This window comes from Salmo salar, chromosome ssa06 (genome assembly GCF_905237065.1).
Source record: "Salmo salar chromosome ssa06, Ssal_v3.1, whole genome shotgun sequence".
NCBI lineage: Eukaryota > Metazoa > Chordata > Actinopteri > Salmoniformes > Salmonidae > Salmo > Salmo salar.
Window position 1 is genome coordinate 2,298,888 of NC_059447.1, and position 17,403 is coordinate 2,316,290.

The 17,403-nt window shown below is 43.4% G+C and overlaps 1 protein-coding gene across 1 annotated transcript in view; it reads right to left on the reverse strand.

Moving 5' to 3' along the window:
- The window catches only part of LOC106600264 (NLR family CARD domain-containing protein 3), a 69,830-nt gene extending 54,004 nt beyond the window's left edge, over positions 1-15,826 (reverse strand). The window contains exons 1-5 of the mRNA XM_045719555.1: positions 15,728-15,826; positions 13,223-13,363; positions 9,393-9,448; positions 6,162-6,280; positions 789-917 (exon numbers count right to left, since the gene is read on the reverse strand). Of these exons, the coding sequence (XP_045575511.1) occupies positions 789-917; positions 6,162-6,229 (197 nt within the window). The 5' untranslated portion in view covers positions 6,230-6,280; positions 9,393-9,448; positions 13,223-13,363; positions 15,728-15,826. The remainder of the gene's footprint in view (positions 1-788; positions 918-6,161; positions 6,281-9,392; positions 9,449-13,222; positions 13,364-15,727) is intronic.
- Positions 15,827-17,403: the final 1,577 nt, after the last annotated feature.

The following is a 17,403-nucleotide window of genomic DNA, read 5'->3' on the forward strand; positions in this document are numbered from 1 at the left end:
GGTAAGTCTCACCGGAGGAAAGGAGGGAGAGAGCAGGGACCGTGAGAGGTGGTTGGGAACAATCATTTTGAAATGTCATCCAACTCGGAAATCCAAGTCGGAAACTCAGGCATATTTCTAGAGCTCCAACTTTTCGACCTGAAGTTCACTGACGTCGTGATTTGACCTCGTTGACCTTCAGATGCAGATACCATCAGTCCAGTAGAATAAAAAGCTATTTATTTCAATTCTTGCTCCACAGAATTGCTCCACAAATCTGTGACTAAATCGAGTGCACCTACTGCGTAGATAGCTCAAATCACTGTGGCTACAGAGCTTCCATGACTCTGGCCACAGCCAAGTTTAATAGGCTACTAGCTTATGTAAGATTTAATATCTTTTAAAACCATGACCACAGAGAGACTGTCAATGAATACAGCAAAGAGCTGCTGTATTAAACCAACTGATCTATTTTGGTATCAAAGCTAGAGTTTTTGAAATATAGTATGGTCTGATTAATAACAACATTGGCAGTCCAATCATATAGCCTAATGCTGGGATAATGTATTAGGCCTACTGCCCAAACCTCATTCCTACAAAACTGTTTGTGTGAGGTTAATGTAAAAAAAACAATCTGAGCAGTAAATCTCAGCCATTTTTTTTTTTACTGTGAAAGTGATCTAGACTTAGAAAAGGTTGGTGACCACTGCTGTACAGTACATACTCAGATACACAAAATGCATCTGGTTTCAGATCTTGAAGTTTCTCCTCTTCAATAGTAATATCATCAATTCTGACCAGTAACTTACCTGCTTCCAAAGGTCCCTGATCCATCACTAAAATAAATGGGATGATCCATAGAGAAGTCACTCTTCATGGACAGATGACTGGGTACTGGAGAGACTGATCTCTGGAGAGACTGAGTTTGCTTGGAGATTCTGAAAAACAAAATGAATCACCATGTAAGTACATTTCAAAATGTATCAAAATTATATATCAATAGATTACATACATTACATAAATCATTAAAATATATGCCATTACATAAAGCAAAAGACATACACTGAGTGTACAAAACATTAAGAACACCCTCCTAATACTAAATGCCCCCCACCTTTTGCCCTAAAATTAGCCTCAACTTGTCAAGGCATTGACTCTTCAAAGGTGTGAAAGCGTTCCACAGAGATGCTGGCCCACGTTGACTCCTATGATTCCCACAGTTGTGTCAAGTGGGCTGGATGTCCTTTGGGTTGTGGACCATTCTTGAGACACATGGGAAACTGTTAAGCGTGAAAAACCCAGCAGCGTTTCTGGTGGAGATCTTTGTGTCGCTATACTCGGCCTTGTCTCAGGATGGTTAGTTGGTGGTTGGAGATATCCCTCCAGTGTTGTGGGGGCTGTGCTTTGACAAAGTGGGTGGGGTTATATCCTGCCTGTTTGGCCCTGTCCATATCATCGGTTGGGCCACAGTGTCTCCTGACCCCTCCTGTCTCAGCCTCCAGTATTTATGCTGCAGTAGTTTATGTGTCGGGGGCTAGGGTCAGTCTGTTGCATCTGGAGTATTTCTCTTGTCTTATCCGGTGTCCTGTGTGAATTTAAATACACTCTCTCTAATTCTCTCTTTTTCACTCTCGGAGGACCTGAGCCTTGGGACCATGCCTCAGGACTACCTGGAATGATGACTCCTTGCTGTCCCCAGTCCACCTGGCGTCTCTGCTCCTAGTGTCCAACTGTTCTGCCTGCGGCTATGGAACCCTGACCTGTTCACCGGACGTGCTACCTGTCCCAGATCTGCTGTCCCCAGACCTGCTGGAACCTGACCTATTCACCGGACGTGCTACCTGTCCCAGACCTGCTGTTTTCAACTCTCTAGAGACAGCAGGAGCGGTAGAAATACACTCAAAGATCGGCTATGAAAAAAGCCAACTGACACTTACTCTTGAGTTGCTGACTTGTTGCACCCTCGACAACTACTATGAGTATTATTATTTGACCATGCTGGTCATTTATGAACATTTGAACATCTTGGCCATGTTCTGTCATAATCTCCACCCCGGCACAGCTAGAAGAGGACTGGCCACCCCTCATAGCCTGGTTCCTCTCTAGGTTTCTTCCTAGGTTTTGGCCTTTCATGGGAGTTTTTCCTAGCCACCGTGCTTCTACACCTGCATTGCTTGCTGTTTGGGGATTTAGGCTGGGTTCTCTGTACACACTTTGAGAATATCAGCTGATGTAAGAAGGGCTATATAAATACATTTGATTTGATTTGATTAACACAAATCTGTGCCTGGCACTGATTGGTGTGGATTCAACAAGTGACATCAACAAGGGATCATAGCTTTTCATGTTTCAAGGAGCTAACCTGGAAGCCTATAAGAAATCCCACTATGCCCTCCGACGAACCATCAAACAGGCAAAGCATCAATACAGGACTGAGATCGAATCAAACTACACCAGCTCTTCCAGGCGACTGTGTGATCAGGCTCTCAGCAGTCGATGTAAGACCTTTAAACAGGTCAACATTCACAAGGCCGCCGGGCCAAACGGATTACCAGGATGTGTACTGCGACATGCGCGGACGAACTATGACGTCTTCACTGACATCTTCAACCTCTCCCTGTCCGAGTCTATAATACCAACATATTTTAAGCAGACCATCATAGTCCCTGTGCCCAAGAACACTAAGGTAGCCTGCCTAAATGACTACGGACCCGTAACACTCATGTCTGTAGCCATGAAGTGCTTTGAAAGGCTGGTCATGGCTCACATCAACACCATTAACCCAGAAACCCAAGGCCCACTGCAATTTGCATACCGCCCCAACAAATCCACAGATGATGCAATTTCTATTGCACTCCACACTGCCCTTTCCCAGCTGGACAAAGGGAACACCCTTTGCGAGAATGCTATTCATTGACTACAATTCAGCAATCAACACCATAGAGCCCTCTAAGCTAATCAACAAACTAAGGACCCTGGGACTAAACACCTCCCCTCTGCAACTGGTTCCTGGACTTCCTGATAGGCGCACCCAGGTGGTACGGGTAAGTAACAACACATCCTCCACACTGATCCTCAACACAGGGGCCCCTCAGGGGTGCGTGATCGTCCCCTCCTGTACTCCTTTTCATTCATGGCTGCACAGCCAGGCACGACTCCAACACCATCATTAAGTTTGCTGATGACACAACAGTGGTAGGGCCTGATCACTGACAACGATGAGACAGCCTATAGGGAGGAGGTCAGAGACCTGGCCGTGTGGTCCCAGGACAACAACCTCTCCCTCAACGTGATCAAGACAAAGGAGATGATTGTAGACTACAGGAAAGGAGGACCGAGCAGGACCCCCATTCTCATCGACAGGGCTGTAGTGGAGCAGGTTGAGAGCTTCAAGTTCCTTGGCATCCGCATCACCAACAAACTAACATGGTCCAAGCACACCAAGTCAGTCGTGAAAAGGGCACGACAAAACCTATTCCCTCTCAGGAGACTGAAAAAGATTTGGCATGGGTCCTCAGATCTTCAAAAGGTTCTACAGCTGCACCATCAAGAGCATCCTGACTGGTGGCATCACTGCATGATATGGTAACTGCTATCCAGGACCACTATACCAGGCGGTGTCAGAGGAAGGCCCTAAAAAATTGTCAAAGACTCCAGCCACCCTAGTCATAGACTGTTCTCTCTGCTACCGCACAGCAAGCGGTACCGGAGTGCCAAGTCTAGGCCCAAGAGGCTTCTAAACAGCTTCTACCCCAAAGCCATAAGACTCCTGAACATCTAATCAAATGGCCACCCAGACTATTTGCATTGCCCCCCCCCTCCCCCATATGCCGCTGCTACTCTCTGTTATCATCTATGCATGGTCACTTTAATAACTCTACCTACATTACATATTACCTCGACTAACTGGTGCCCCCTGCACATTGACTCTGTACCGGTACCCCCCTGTATATAACCTCGCAATTGTTATTTTTACTGCTGCTCTTTACTTTTTATCTCTTATTCTTATTCATACTTTTTTTAAACTGTATTGTTGGTTAGGGGCTTGTAGGAAAGCATTTCACTGTAAGGTCTACACCTGTTGTATTCGACACATGTGACTGATAAAATTTGATTTGATTCACCTTGTCAATCGTCATGGAAAAAGCAGGTGTTCATAATGTTTTGCACACTCAGTGTCTTAAAATATATGACATAAACAACAAATTATAAGCAGATGCTTAACAGTATATACTTGAGGTTGACTGATTATAATGGCCGATTAATTGGGGCCCGATTTCAAGTTTTCATAACAATCGAAATCGGTATTTTTTGGACACCGATTGTGGCCGATTTCTTTTTTACACCTTTGTTTAACTAGGCATCAGTTAAGAACACTTCTTATTTCAATGACGCCTAGCAACAGTGGTTAACTGCCTTGTTCGGGGCAGAATGACAGATTTTTTACCTTGTCAGCTCGGGGATTTTTTTGCAACCTTCTGGTTACTAGTCCAACGCTCTAACCACCTGCCTTACATTGCACTCCCACGAGGAGCCTGTGTGGCAGGCTGACTACCTATTACGCGAGGGCAGCAAGACCAAGGTAAGTTGCTAGCTAGCATTAAACTTATCTTATAAAAAACAATCAATCTTAACATAATCACTAGTTAACTACACATGGTTGATGATATTACTAGTTTATCTAGCTTGTCCTGCTTTGAATATAATCGATCGGTGCCTGTTAATTTCTCATCGAATCACAGCCTACTTTGCCAAACGGGTGATGATTTAGCACTGTCATTGCAACAATGTGTACTTAACCATAAACATCAATGCCTTTCTTTAAAATCAATACACAAGTATATATTTTTAAACCTGCATATTTAGTTAATATTGCCTGCTAACATGAATTTCTTATAATTAGGGAAATTGTGTCACTTCTCTTGCGTTCCGTGCAAGCAGTCAGGGTATATGCAGCAGTTTGGGCGCCTGCTCGTTGCAAACTGTGTGAAGTCCATTTATTCCTAACAAAGACCGTAATTAATTTGCCAGAATTGTACTTAATTATGACATAACATTGAAGGTTGTACAATGTAACAGTAATATTTACACTTAGGGATGCCACCCGTTAGATAAAATTACGGGAACGGTTCCGTATTTCACTGAAAAAGAATAAACGTTTTGTTTTCGAAATGATAGTTTCGGATTCTACCATATTAATGACCAAAGGCTTGTATTTGTGTGTGTTATTATGTCATAATAAGTCTATGATTTGATATTTGATAGAGCAGTCTGACTGAGCATGGTGGGAGCAGCAGGCTCGTAAGCATTTATTCAAACAGCAATTTGTGCGTTTGCCAGCAGCTCTTCACTGTGCTTCAAGCATTGAGCTGTTTATGACTTCAAGCCTATCAACTCACGAGATTAGCTGGTGTAACTGATGTGAAATGGCTAGCTAGTTAGCCGGTGCGCGCTATTAGCGTTTCAATCGGGTGATGTCACTGCGCTCTGAGACCTTGAAGTAGTTGTTCCCCTTGCTCTCAAGGGCGCGGCTTTTGTGGGGCGATGGGTAACGATGCTTCGAGGGTGGCTGTTGTCGATGTGTTCCTGGTTCGAGCCCAGGTAGGGGTGAGGAGAGGGACGGAAGCTATACTGTTACACTGGCAATACTAAAGTGCCTATAAGAACATCCAACAGTCAAAGGTATATGAAATACAAATCGTATGAGAGAAATAGTCCTATAATAACTACAACCTAAAACTTCTTACCTGGGAATATTGAAGACTCATGTTAAAAGGAACCACCAGCTTTCATTGTTCTCATGTTCTGAGCAAGGAACTTAAACGTTAGCTTTTTTTACATGGCAAATATTACACTTTTACTTTCTTCTCCAACACTTTGTTTTGCATTATTTAACCCAAATTGAACGTTTCATTATTTATTTGAGGCTAAATTGATTTTGTTGATGTATTATATTAAGTTAAAATAAGTGTTCATTCAGTATTGTTGTAATTATCAATATTACAACTAAAAAAATCCTCGATTAATCGGTATCGGCTTTTCGGCCCTTCAATAATCGGTATCGAAAAATCATAATCGGTCGACCTCTAGTATATACTCAGATACACTAAATACATCTGGTTTCAGATCTTGAAGTTTCTCCTCTTCAATAGTAATATCATCAATTCTGACCAGTAACTTACCTGGGGTCAAAGGTCCCTGATCCATCACTAAAGTGTATAGGATGAGCCATAGAGAAGTCACTCTTCATGGACAGATGACTGGGTACTGGAGAGACTGATCTCTGAGGTGGTTGGAGATTCTGGAAAAAATTATAAATCACCATGAAACCACATTTTAAAATATATCCAAACTATATTTCAATAGATAAAATACATTACATAAAGCATTCAAATCTGTGCCATTACATAAAGTAACATTAAGAACACCCTCCTAATATTGAGTGTCCCCCCTCTTTTTTGTCCTGAACAGCCTCAACTCATTAAGAAATGGACACTACAAGGTGTGGAAAGCGTCCCACATGGATTTAACAAGTGTAACTTAATTGTAACATAATCACATAGGCCTACAGATTCACTTCCTCATCTCAGTTCCACTTGAATCCTTAAGAGTCTATTAATGCACATACTTTATAATATGTCCATATGTGGCGTACTAGACAAAAGTTTAGACACACCTACTCATTCCAGGGATTTTCTTTATTTTACTATTTCTACATTGTAGAATAACAGTGAAGACATCAAAACTATGAAATAACATATGTGGAATCATGTAGTAACCAAAAAGTGTTAAACAAATCAAAATCTATTTTATATTTGAGTTTTCTTCAAAGTAGCCACCTTGATGACAGCTTTGCACCTCTTGGCATTCTCTCAACCAGCTTTTTGAGGTAGTCACCAGGGGCAGAATGACAGATTTGTACCATGTCAGCTCAGGGATTTGAACTTGCAACCTTACAGTTACAACGCTCTAACCACTAGGCTACAAGCCACAATAAGTGTGTTTTATATTACCATACAGTATCAAATATGAGTCATTCAAGTCTCCCTATTTAATAATGGTTTTGGGGCTGTTTTTCATTGTAGGGACTAGGCCCATTCCAGGTGAAGCTGGTTAGGAAGTACATTCTTCCTCAGTAAAGTAGCTATCAGCAGTCAGATCTAGAAAGGGTGGGGGGTACTATATAAACCTTATGGTCATTTTAATGGTAACTCTTTACACAATCCCATCAGATTGTGTAAAGGATTTTATGAAGTTCAGAAAAAATAGTGACTTGGAAGCATCTCTCTGACCTCACCCTGCTGAAACACACTCAAGTAAAGACCACATAGCTACAGTTTAAGGTGCACTGTTCAGAAATCGTTCTGCCATTTCCTGGCTGCTAACATTTTAACAGTGAGCCTAATTTCAGTTTATGTGACAAAACAAGTACAGTGTAGAGAATCATTGTACCATTTTAAACCACTGTTGTAACTTGCAGCACAGAGTGTTTAACTGTATTGTAACTGTATACTGATCCGTGTCGTGACACTCTGTCAGTTAATAAGAACTGATATTTCCTGGGGACAGAAAGACACCACATGGTAGGAATGACTTGGCAGCACTCCAACACTAGTTTAGTGGATTCCAAATGTTCCCTCTACTTTATTCTACATTATTAACCTGAAATACTCACTTTACTTGGAAACTGGGTTGCAGTTTAGAGATGAACTATGAGCTGCTCTGTCATCTCAAAATGGTTCTGTACAGATCATTTTTATTTTCAGTTTCAACAGCTGTCACGTTACTTTCGTTTATATAACAACAGTAAGCAGCGGGTGGCGCTAACAGTCAGATGCATTCAACAGCTGTCCGTTACCCGTTTATATAACAACAGTAAGCAGCGGGTGGCGCTAACAGTCAGATGCATTCAACAGCTGTCACGTTACCCGTTTATATAACAACAGTAAGCAGCGGGTGGCGCTAACAGTCAGATGCATTCAACAGCTGTCACGTTACCCGTTTATATAACAACAGTAAGCAGCGGTTGGCGCTAACAGTCAGATGCATTCAACAGCTGTCACGTTACCCGGTTTATATAACAACAGTAAGCAGCGGTGGCGCTAACAGTCAGATGCATTCAACAGCTGTCACGTTACCGTTTATATAACAACAGTAAGCAGCGGGTGGCGCTAACAGTCGATGCATTCAACAGCTGTCACGTTACCCGTTTATATAACAACAGTAAGCAGCGGGTGGCGCTAACAGTCAGATGCATTCCACAGCTGTCACGTTACCCGTTTATATAACAACAGTAAGCAGCGGTGGCGCTAACAGTCAGATGCATTCAACAGCTGTCACGTTACCCGTTTATATAACAACAGTAAGCAGCGGGTGGCGCTAACAGTCAGATGCATTCAACAGCTGTCACGTTACCCGTTTATATAACAACAGTAAGCAGCGGGTGGCGCTAACAGTCAGATGCATTCAACAGCTGTCACGTTACCCGTTTATATAACAACAGTAAGCAGCGGGTGGCGCTAACAGTCAGATGCATTCAACAGCTGTCCGTTACCCGTTTATATAACAACAGTAAGCAGCGGGTGGCGCTAACAGTCAGATGCATTCAACAGCTGTCACGTTACCCGTTTATATAACAACAGTAAGCAGCGGGTGGCGCTAACAGTCAGATGCATTCAACAGCTGTCACGTTACCCGTTTATATAACAACAGTAAGCAGCGGTGGCGCTAACAGTCAGATGCATTCAACAGCTGTCGTTACCCGTTTATATAACAACAGTAAGCAGCGGGTGGCGCTAACAGTAACCGGAGCTTACTAACAGTCAGATGCATTCAACAGCAGTAACTCATGACGTTGTACTGAATCTTGCTTCAGTTTTTGGCTGCTCCTCACTGAGGAAACAGAACCACATGACGTCAGTCCTCTTTTATTAAGTCCTTCTTCAAGACATCTCGCTTACGATATTTTAGATAAACATATCATTTACTGGAAACCCGGATTAGTTGTGTTTTTTACCCTCAACTGTGAATTCATGTAGGCCTATAATCATTTTAAACAGGCCTACAAACCCCAAAGGTTTTAATTTGAGAATCTTCATTTGTTGGCCTCAAATATTAAACTGTCTTAAAATATTTGATGATTAGTTGAATCAGGTGTGTAAGTTCTGGTCAGAACAACAGGATGAGAAACCCTGAGATTAACATTAAACCATATAATGTAAAAGCTCCTCCGCCATCTTTACCAGACGTTTTACTGATAACATGTAGACCTACTGATTAGTTTCCACTTTGAAAACTGCTGTCTGTCAGCAACTCAGCTCAAGTAGCAGTTCTACTAACTAGTAACATCTCATTACAGATATTCATTATCTTACTCTGTCCTTTAGAATGAATTATTGTTCAGAAATACTTACTTATTTGTCAGTAATCTCCATATAGCTTCTTCTGCTCTGTCGTCTCAAAATGGATTCTGTACAAAAGAACAACTTTACTTTCTGTTTCACTCAGCCGCCTCCCCCACCCTGATAATAAAGTGTTTTATTGGTATCTTCCACTAGATGGCAGTAAACACCTGCTGAAACTAGACTTTACAACTTTGTGTTCTGTTTCATACAGGCAGTGTCCCAGAGTTGGAGGTACTGATCTAGGATCAGGTCCCCCCTCTCCATGTAATCTGATTCATTATGATCTAGGATCAGGTCCCTCCTCTCCATGTAATCAGATTCATTATCATCTAGGATCAGGTCAGCGGGCCTGCTAGTGATAGTGGTGGAGTCAGCACCTCCACACCGTGGAGATGTATCCACTCAGTCCAGTAGACCTGCACTAGTGATAGTGGTGGAGTCAGCACCTCCACACGTGGAGATGTATCCACTCAGTCCAGTAGACCTGCTAGTGATAGTGGTGGAGCCAGCACCACCACACGTGGAGATGTATCCACTTAGTCCAGTAGACCTGCTAGTGATAGTGGTGGAGATGTATCCACTCAGTCCAGTAGGCCTGCTAGTGATAGTGGTGGAGATGTATCCACTCAGTCCAGTAGACCTGCTAGTGATAGTGGTGGAGATGTATCCACTCAGTCCAGTAGGCCTGCTAGTGATAGTGGTGGAGATGTATCCACTCAGTCCAGTAGACCTGCTAGTGATAGTGGTGGAGATGTATCCACTCAGTCCAGTAGACCTGCTAGTGATAGTGGTGGATATGTATCCACTCAGTCCAGTAGACATGCTAGTGATAGTGGTGGAGCCAGCACCTCCACACGTGGAGATGTATCCACTCAGTCCAGTAGACCTGCTAGTGATAGTGGTGGAGATGTATCCACTCAGTCCAGTAGACCTGCTAGTGATAGTGGTGGAGCCAGCACCTCCACACGTGGAGATGTATCCACTCAGTCCAGTACCTGCTAGTGATAGTGGTGGAGATGTATCCACTCAGTCCAGTAGACCTGCTAGTGATAGTGGTGGAGCCAGTACCCACTCAGTCCAGTAGGCCTGCTAGTGATAGTGGTGGAGCCAGCACCTCCACACGTGGAGATGTATCCACTCAGTCAAGTAGACCTGCTAGTGATAGTGGTGGAGCCAGCACCTCCACACGTGGAGATGTATCCACTCAGTCCAGTAGGCCTGCTAGTGATAGTGGTGGAGATGTATCCACTCAGTCCAGTAGAACCTGCTAGTGATAGTGGTGGAGCCAGTACCTCCACACATGGAGATGTATACACTCAGTCCAGTAGGCCTGCTAGTGATAGTGGTGGAGATGTATCCACTCAGTCCAGTAGACCTGCTAGTGATAGTGGTGGAGATGTATCCACTCAGTCCAGTAGACCTGCTAGTGATAGTGGTGGAGATGTATCTACTCAGTCCAGTAGACCTGCTAGTGATAGTGGTGGGGATGTAACCACTCAGTCCAGTAGACCTGCTAGTGATAGTGGTGGGGATGTATCCACTCAGTCCAGTAGACCTGCTAGTGATAGTGGTGGAGATGTATCCACTCAGTCCAGTAGACCTGCTAGTGATAGTGGTGGAGCCAGTACCTCCCACACATGGAGATGTATCCACTCAGTCCAGTAGACCTGCTCGTGATAGTGGTGGAGATGTGTCCAGTCAGTCCAGTAGACCTGCTAGTGATAGTGGTGGAGCCAGTACCTCCACACATGGACATGTATCCACTCAGTCCAGTAGGCCTGCTAGTGATAGTGGTGGAGATGTATCCACTCAGTCCAGTAGACCTGCAAGTGATAGTGGTGGAGATGTATCCACTCAGTCCAGTAGACCTGCTAGTGATAGTGGTGGGGATGTATCCACTCAGTCCAGTAGACCTGCTAGTGATAGTGGTGGGGATGTATCCACTCAGTCGAGTAGACCTGCTAGTGATAGTGGTGGAGATGTATCCACTCAGTCCAGTAGACCTGCTAGTGATAGTGGTGGAGATGTGTCCACTCAGTCCAGTAGACCTGCTAGTGATAGTGGTGGAGATGTGTCCAGTCAGTCCAGTAGACCTGCTAGTGATAGTGGTGGAGATGTGTCCAGTCAGTCCAGTAGACCTGCTAGTGATAGTGGTGGAGATGTGTCCAGTCAGTCCAGTAGACCTGCTAGTGATAGTGGTGGAGATGTATCCACTCAGTCCAGTTGGCCTGCTAGTGATAGTGGTGGAGATGTATCCACTCAGTCCAGTAGGCCTGCTAGTGATAGTGGTGGAGATGTATCCACTCAGTCCAGTAGACCTGCTAGTGATAGTGGTGGAGATGTATCCACTCAGTCCAGTAGACCTGCTAGTGATAGTGGTGGAGATGTATCCACTCAGTCCAGTAGACCTGCTAGTGATAGTGGTGGAGATGTATCCACTCAGTCCAGTAGACCTGCTAGTGATAGTGGTGGAGTTGTATCCACTCAGTCCAGTAGACCTGCTAGTGATAGTGGTGGAGATGTATCCACTCAGTCCAGTAGACCTGCTAGTGATAGTGGTGGAGATGTATCCACTCAGTCCAGTAGACCTGCTAGTGATAGTGGTGGAGATGTATCCACTCAGTCCAGTAGACCTGCTAGTGATAGTGGTGGAGATGTATCCACTCAGTCCAGTAGGCCTGCTAGTGATAGTGGTGGAGCCAGCACCTCCACACGTGGAGATGTATCCACTCAGTCCAGTAGACCTGCTAGTGATAGTGGTGGAGATGTATCCACTCAGTCCAGTAGACCTGCTAGTGATAGTGGTGGAGATGTATCCACTCAGTCCAGTAGACCTGCTAGTGATAGTGGTGGAGATGTATCCACTCAGTCCAGTAGACCTGCTAGTGATAGTGGTGGAGATGTATCCACTCAGTCCAGTAGACCTGCTAGTGATAGTGGTGGAGATGTATCCACTCAGTCCAGTAGACCTGCTAGTGATAGTGGTGGAGATGTGTCCAGTCAGTCCAGTAGACCTGCTAGTGATAGTGGTGGAGATGTATCCACTCAGTCCAGTAGGCCTGCTAGTGATAGTGGTGGAGATGTATCCACTCAGTCCAGTAGACCTGCTAGTGATAGTGGTGGAGATGTATCCACTCAGTCCAGTAGACCTGCTAGTGATAGTGGTGGAGATGTATCCACTCAGTCCAGTAGACCTGCTAGTGATAGTGGTGGAGATGTATCCACTCAGTCCAGTAGACCTGCTAGTGATAGTGGTGGAGATGTATCCACTCAGTCCAGTAGACCTGCTAGTGATAGTGGTGGAGATGTATCCACTCAGTCCAGTAGACCTGCTAGTGATAGTGGTGGAGATGTATCCACTCAGTCCAGTAGACCTGCTAGTGATAGTGGTGGAGATGTATCCACTCAGTCCAGTAGACCTGCTAGTGATAGTGGTGGAGATGTATCCACTCATTCCAGTAGACCTGCTAGTGATAGGGTTGGAGATGTATCCACTCAGTCCAGTAGACCTGCTAGTGATAGTGGTGGAGATGTATCCACTCAGTCCAGTAGACCTACTCCATGACCCACAGCAACGCAGTCTTCTATGGACCAGTTTATTCCAAAGTCTATGTCTGTAGCAAAACAAGGCCACATTGATATTGCATTGGCTAAAATGATTGCCACCGATTTCCAGCCATTTTAGATTGTGGAGGTTTTAGAAATTATAGCAATAATGTAAATCCAAGTACACAATTCCAAGCAGGAAAACCCTTTCAAAATCACTTTTCCACAAATGTACGAGAGCACACAGGCTTCAGTGTAGGAAAGAGTCCAAAAGCTACTGCAGTTTGCCTTACCACTGACTGCTGGACATCAAGGGTAACCACTTCTTACATGTCGGGTACATGTCACTTCATTGAAGATTTTTTCGATGTCTAGCTGTCTTCAGGACTGCTTTGAGTTCAGCGACAGACACACCCAGAGAACTTGGCAGAGAACTGTTGAGATTGGCCAGAGAAGGACAAGTAGATGGAAAAGTGGTCTGTTGTGTTAGCGACAATGCAGCTAACATAACCAAAGCCATGAAAATGTTTAATAAATTGACCCATCATCCATGTCTTGCCCATACAATCAACCTGATTGTAAGAGATGCTCTGAAGGTGATGAAGCCTACTGTGGACAAAGTGAAAGCAGCTGTGGAATACTTCCACAGGAGCACAGTAGGTGCTGAAAAAACTAAAGTCTACACAACGCCAGATGGGGATGCATGAGCTGAGGCCTAAACAAGACTGCACTACAAGGTGGAATTCAACATTTTATATGTTGAAGCGGTTTCTTGAGTCAAAGGATGCCATCATCTCTACCCTGGGCATTGTCAATGCACCTGTTGATGCTCTGACCCAAGAGGAATGGGAGGTGGTGGAGGAGGTGTGCAGTCCTGGAGCAGGTCACTGTGGAGATCAGTGGAGTGAGGTACAGTAAGCAGTTATTACTGCATCATTATTTAATCCAGTATTATATATGTATGAGCAGTAGATGAGAATGTAGTATCAGTAGACTAAACATGAAGCTGAACTAATAAGTTACTGTTCTCTCTTTTCAGCTATGTGACCACCTCAACAATGATACTCCTGTGTAAGGGTCTGCAGCGAATCACAGCCAGCGCCAGAGAGAAGCAAATTTAATGTGACCGAGTTGATGGACACCCTATGTTCATCAATGGACAGAAAGTTCCACAGAATGGAATATAATCACGTGCTATCAGAAACCGCTGCACTTGACCCCAGGTTTAAGAAGTTAGCCTTCAGTGATGCCAGAGAGATTGATGAGGCTCTTCAAAGAATAACCTCATTAGCAGGGAGGGACAGCCCCAGCAGTCAGCTGGCTCAGGCACCAGGGCGACAGGAAGAAGAGGGATCAGATGGAGGGACAGCCCCAGCAGTCAGCTGGCTCAGGCACCAGGGCAACAGGAAGAAGAGGGATCAGATGGAGCAGAAGCACCAGCAGTAGTGCCACAAACGTCTGCTGTTTGGATGCTGTTTGACGAGAGAGCAACTGGGGATGCAGCACAAAGGAATCCCTCAGCAGATGCCATAATGGAGGTCCGATCCTATTTGGAAGGAGCCCTCAAAGATCTGCAGATCCTCTGAGCTGGTGGAAGAACAAGGCCTCTGTCTACCCACGGCTTACTAAAGTTATGACAGGGAGACTCTGCATAGTGGCCACATCCGTTCCCTCTGAGAGGGTCTTCTCGAAAACAGGACAAATAATTACTGAGAGAAGAAACCACATCAGCCCCTCGAAAGTGAGGCAGCTTGCATTTCTGAATGCAAATCTCTCATAAAAGCAAAATATGGTCAGCATTGGTGTGTGCTGCTGGTTATAACATGGCAATAAAGAAGAGAGAGAAAAGAGGGACCAGTTTAATGTTTTAAGTGGGATGCTGCAGTTTTGCACATTGTTATTTCTTTTTCTTTGATATGGTTAAATATTCTATTATTATGTTGTTCAGGTTGTATTCATTTTCAATGGTTAGAATTTATATGCACTTTGTTTATATACATTAAAAGTTATACTTTAAATGCAAATGTTTAAGAGCATTCTTTTTCATAACAAACAAAATGCATTTTTAAATACATTGTGGTTAAGGTAGAGTATGATTTCATTTAATAATTTAATTAGAATTGTTTTAACACCAATCATAGTCAAACACGTCACCACCCATTTATATAACAATAGTTATATAACAACAGTATCCAGCGGGTGGGGCTAACAGTCAGTTGCATGTGACAGCAGTAACTCATGACATTGTACTGAATCATGCTTCAGTTTTTATATTATAGTCCTTCTTCAAGACATCTCTTTTACATTATTTTAGATAAACATATAATTTACTAGAAACCAGGTTTAGCTGTGTTTTTTTCATCAAATATGAATTCTAGTAGGCCTTTAATAATTGTAAACAGGCCTTCAAACCCAAAAGGTTTTCATTTGAGAATGTTCATTTGTATGCCTCAAATATTAAACTGTCTTAAAATATTTGATGATTAGTTGAATCAGGTGTATAAGTGCTGGTCAGAACAAAAGGATGAGAAACCCTGAGATAAACATTAAACCATATAATGTAAAAGCTCCTCCACCATCTTTACCAGACGTTTTACTGATAACATGTAGACCTACTGATTAGTTTCCACTTTGAAAACTGCTGTCTGTCAGCAACTCAGCTCAAGTAGCAGTTCTACTAAAACTGCTGTCTGTCAGCAACTAAGCTCATATAACAGTTCTACTAACTACTACTAGTACTATATCTTACTCTGTCCTTTAGAATGTATTACTGTTCGGAAATACTGAGAAATACTCACTTTATTTGTCAGTAATCTCCATATAGCGTCTTCTGCTCTGTCGTCTCAAAATGGATTCTGTACAAAAGAACAACTTTACTTTCTGTTTCAATCAGCCGCCTCCCCACCCTGATAAAAGTGTTCTATTGGTATCTTCCACTAGATGGCAGTAAACACCTGCTGTAACTAGATTTAACAACTATGTGTTTGGTTTCATAAAGGCAGTGTCCCAGAGGAGGAGTGCTGATATGGTATCAGGTCCTCCTCTCCATGTACTCTGATTCATTATGATCTAGGATCAGGTCCCCCCTCTCCATGTAATCTGATTCATTATGATCTAAGATCAGGTCCCTCTCTCCATGTAATCTAATTCAATGTGATCTAGGATCAGGTCCCAATCTCCATGTAATCTGATTCATTATGATCTAGGATCAGGTACCCCTCTCCATGTAATCTGATTCATTGTGATCTAGGATCAGGTCCCCCTTCTCCATGTAATCTGATTCATTATGATCTAGGATCAGGTCCCACCTCTCCATGTAATATGATCCATTATGATCTAGGATCAGGTCCCCCCTCCCCATGTAATCTGATTCATTATGATCTAGGATCAGGTCCCCCCTCTCCATGTAATCTGATTCACTATGATCTATGATCAGGTCCCCCCCTCTCCATGTAATCTGATTCATTATGATCTAGGATCAGGTCCCCCTATCCAAGTACTCTGATTCATTATGATCTAAGATCAGGTCCCTCCTGTCCATGTAATCTCATTCATTATGATCTAGGATCAGGTCCCTCTCTCCATGTAATCTGATTCATTGTGATCTAGGATCAGGTCCCTCCTCTCCATGTAATCTGATTCATTATGATCTAGGATCAGGTACCCCTCTCCATGTAATCTGATTCATTGTGATCTAGGATCAGGTCCCCCCTCTCCATGTAATCTGATTCATTATGATCTAGGATCAGGTCCCCCCTCTCCATGTAATCTGATTCATTACGATCTAGGATCAGGTCCCCCCTCTCCATGTAATCTGATTCATTATGATCTAGGATCAGGTCCCCCCTCTCCATGTAATCTGATTCATTATGATCTAGGATCAGGTCCCCCCTCTCCATGTAATCTGATTCATTATGATCTAGGATCAGGTCCGTCCTCTCCATGTAATCTGATTCATTATGATCTAGGATCAGGTCCCCCCTCTCCATGTAATCTAATTCATGATGATCTAGGATAAGGTCCCTCCTCTCCATGTAATCTGATTCATTATGATCTAGGATCAGGTTCCCCCTCTCCATGTAATCTGATTCATTATGATCTAGGATCAGGTCCCCCACTCCATGTAATCTAATACATTATGATCTAAAATACTTAACTGATCCTAGATCAGCTGTCCTACTCTTTATGAATACTGTCACAGAATCAATTAGTATCATTCATTGAACTGCTTTGCCATGAACAGATCTGTGAGGTCTTAACTTAAAGGTTCTATATTGACCTTATGGTCATTTTAATGGGGTTGAACATCCATCCCATCAGATTGTGTAAAGGATTTTATGAGTTCAGAAAACAGTGACTTGGAAGCATCTCTCTGACCTCACCCTGCTGAAACACACTCAAGTAAAGACCACATAGCTACAGTTATATGCTTTTCTGTTTTTATACACTTTTACAGCCAATGTATGGACTGGTA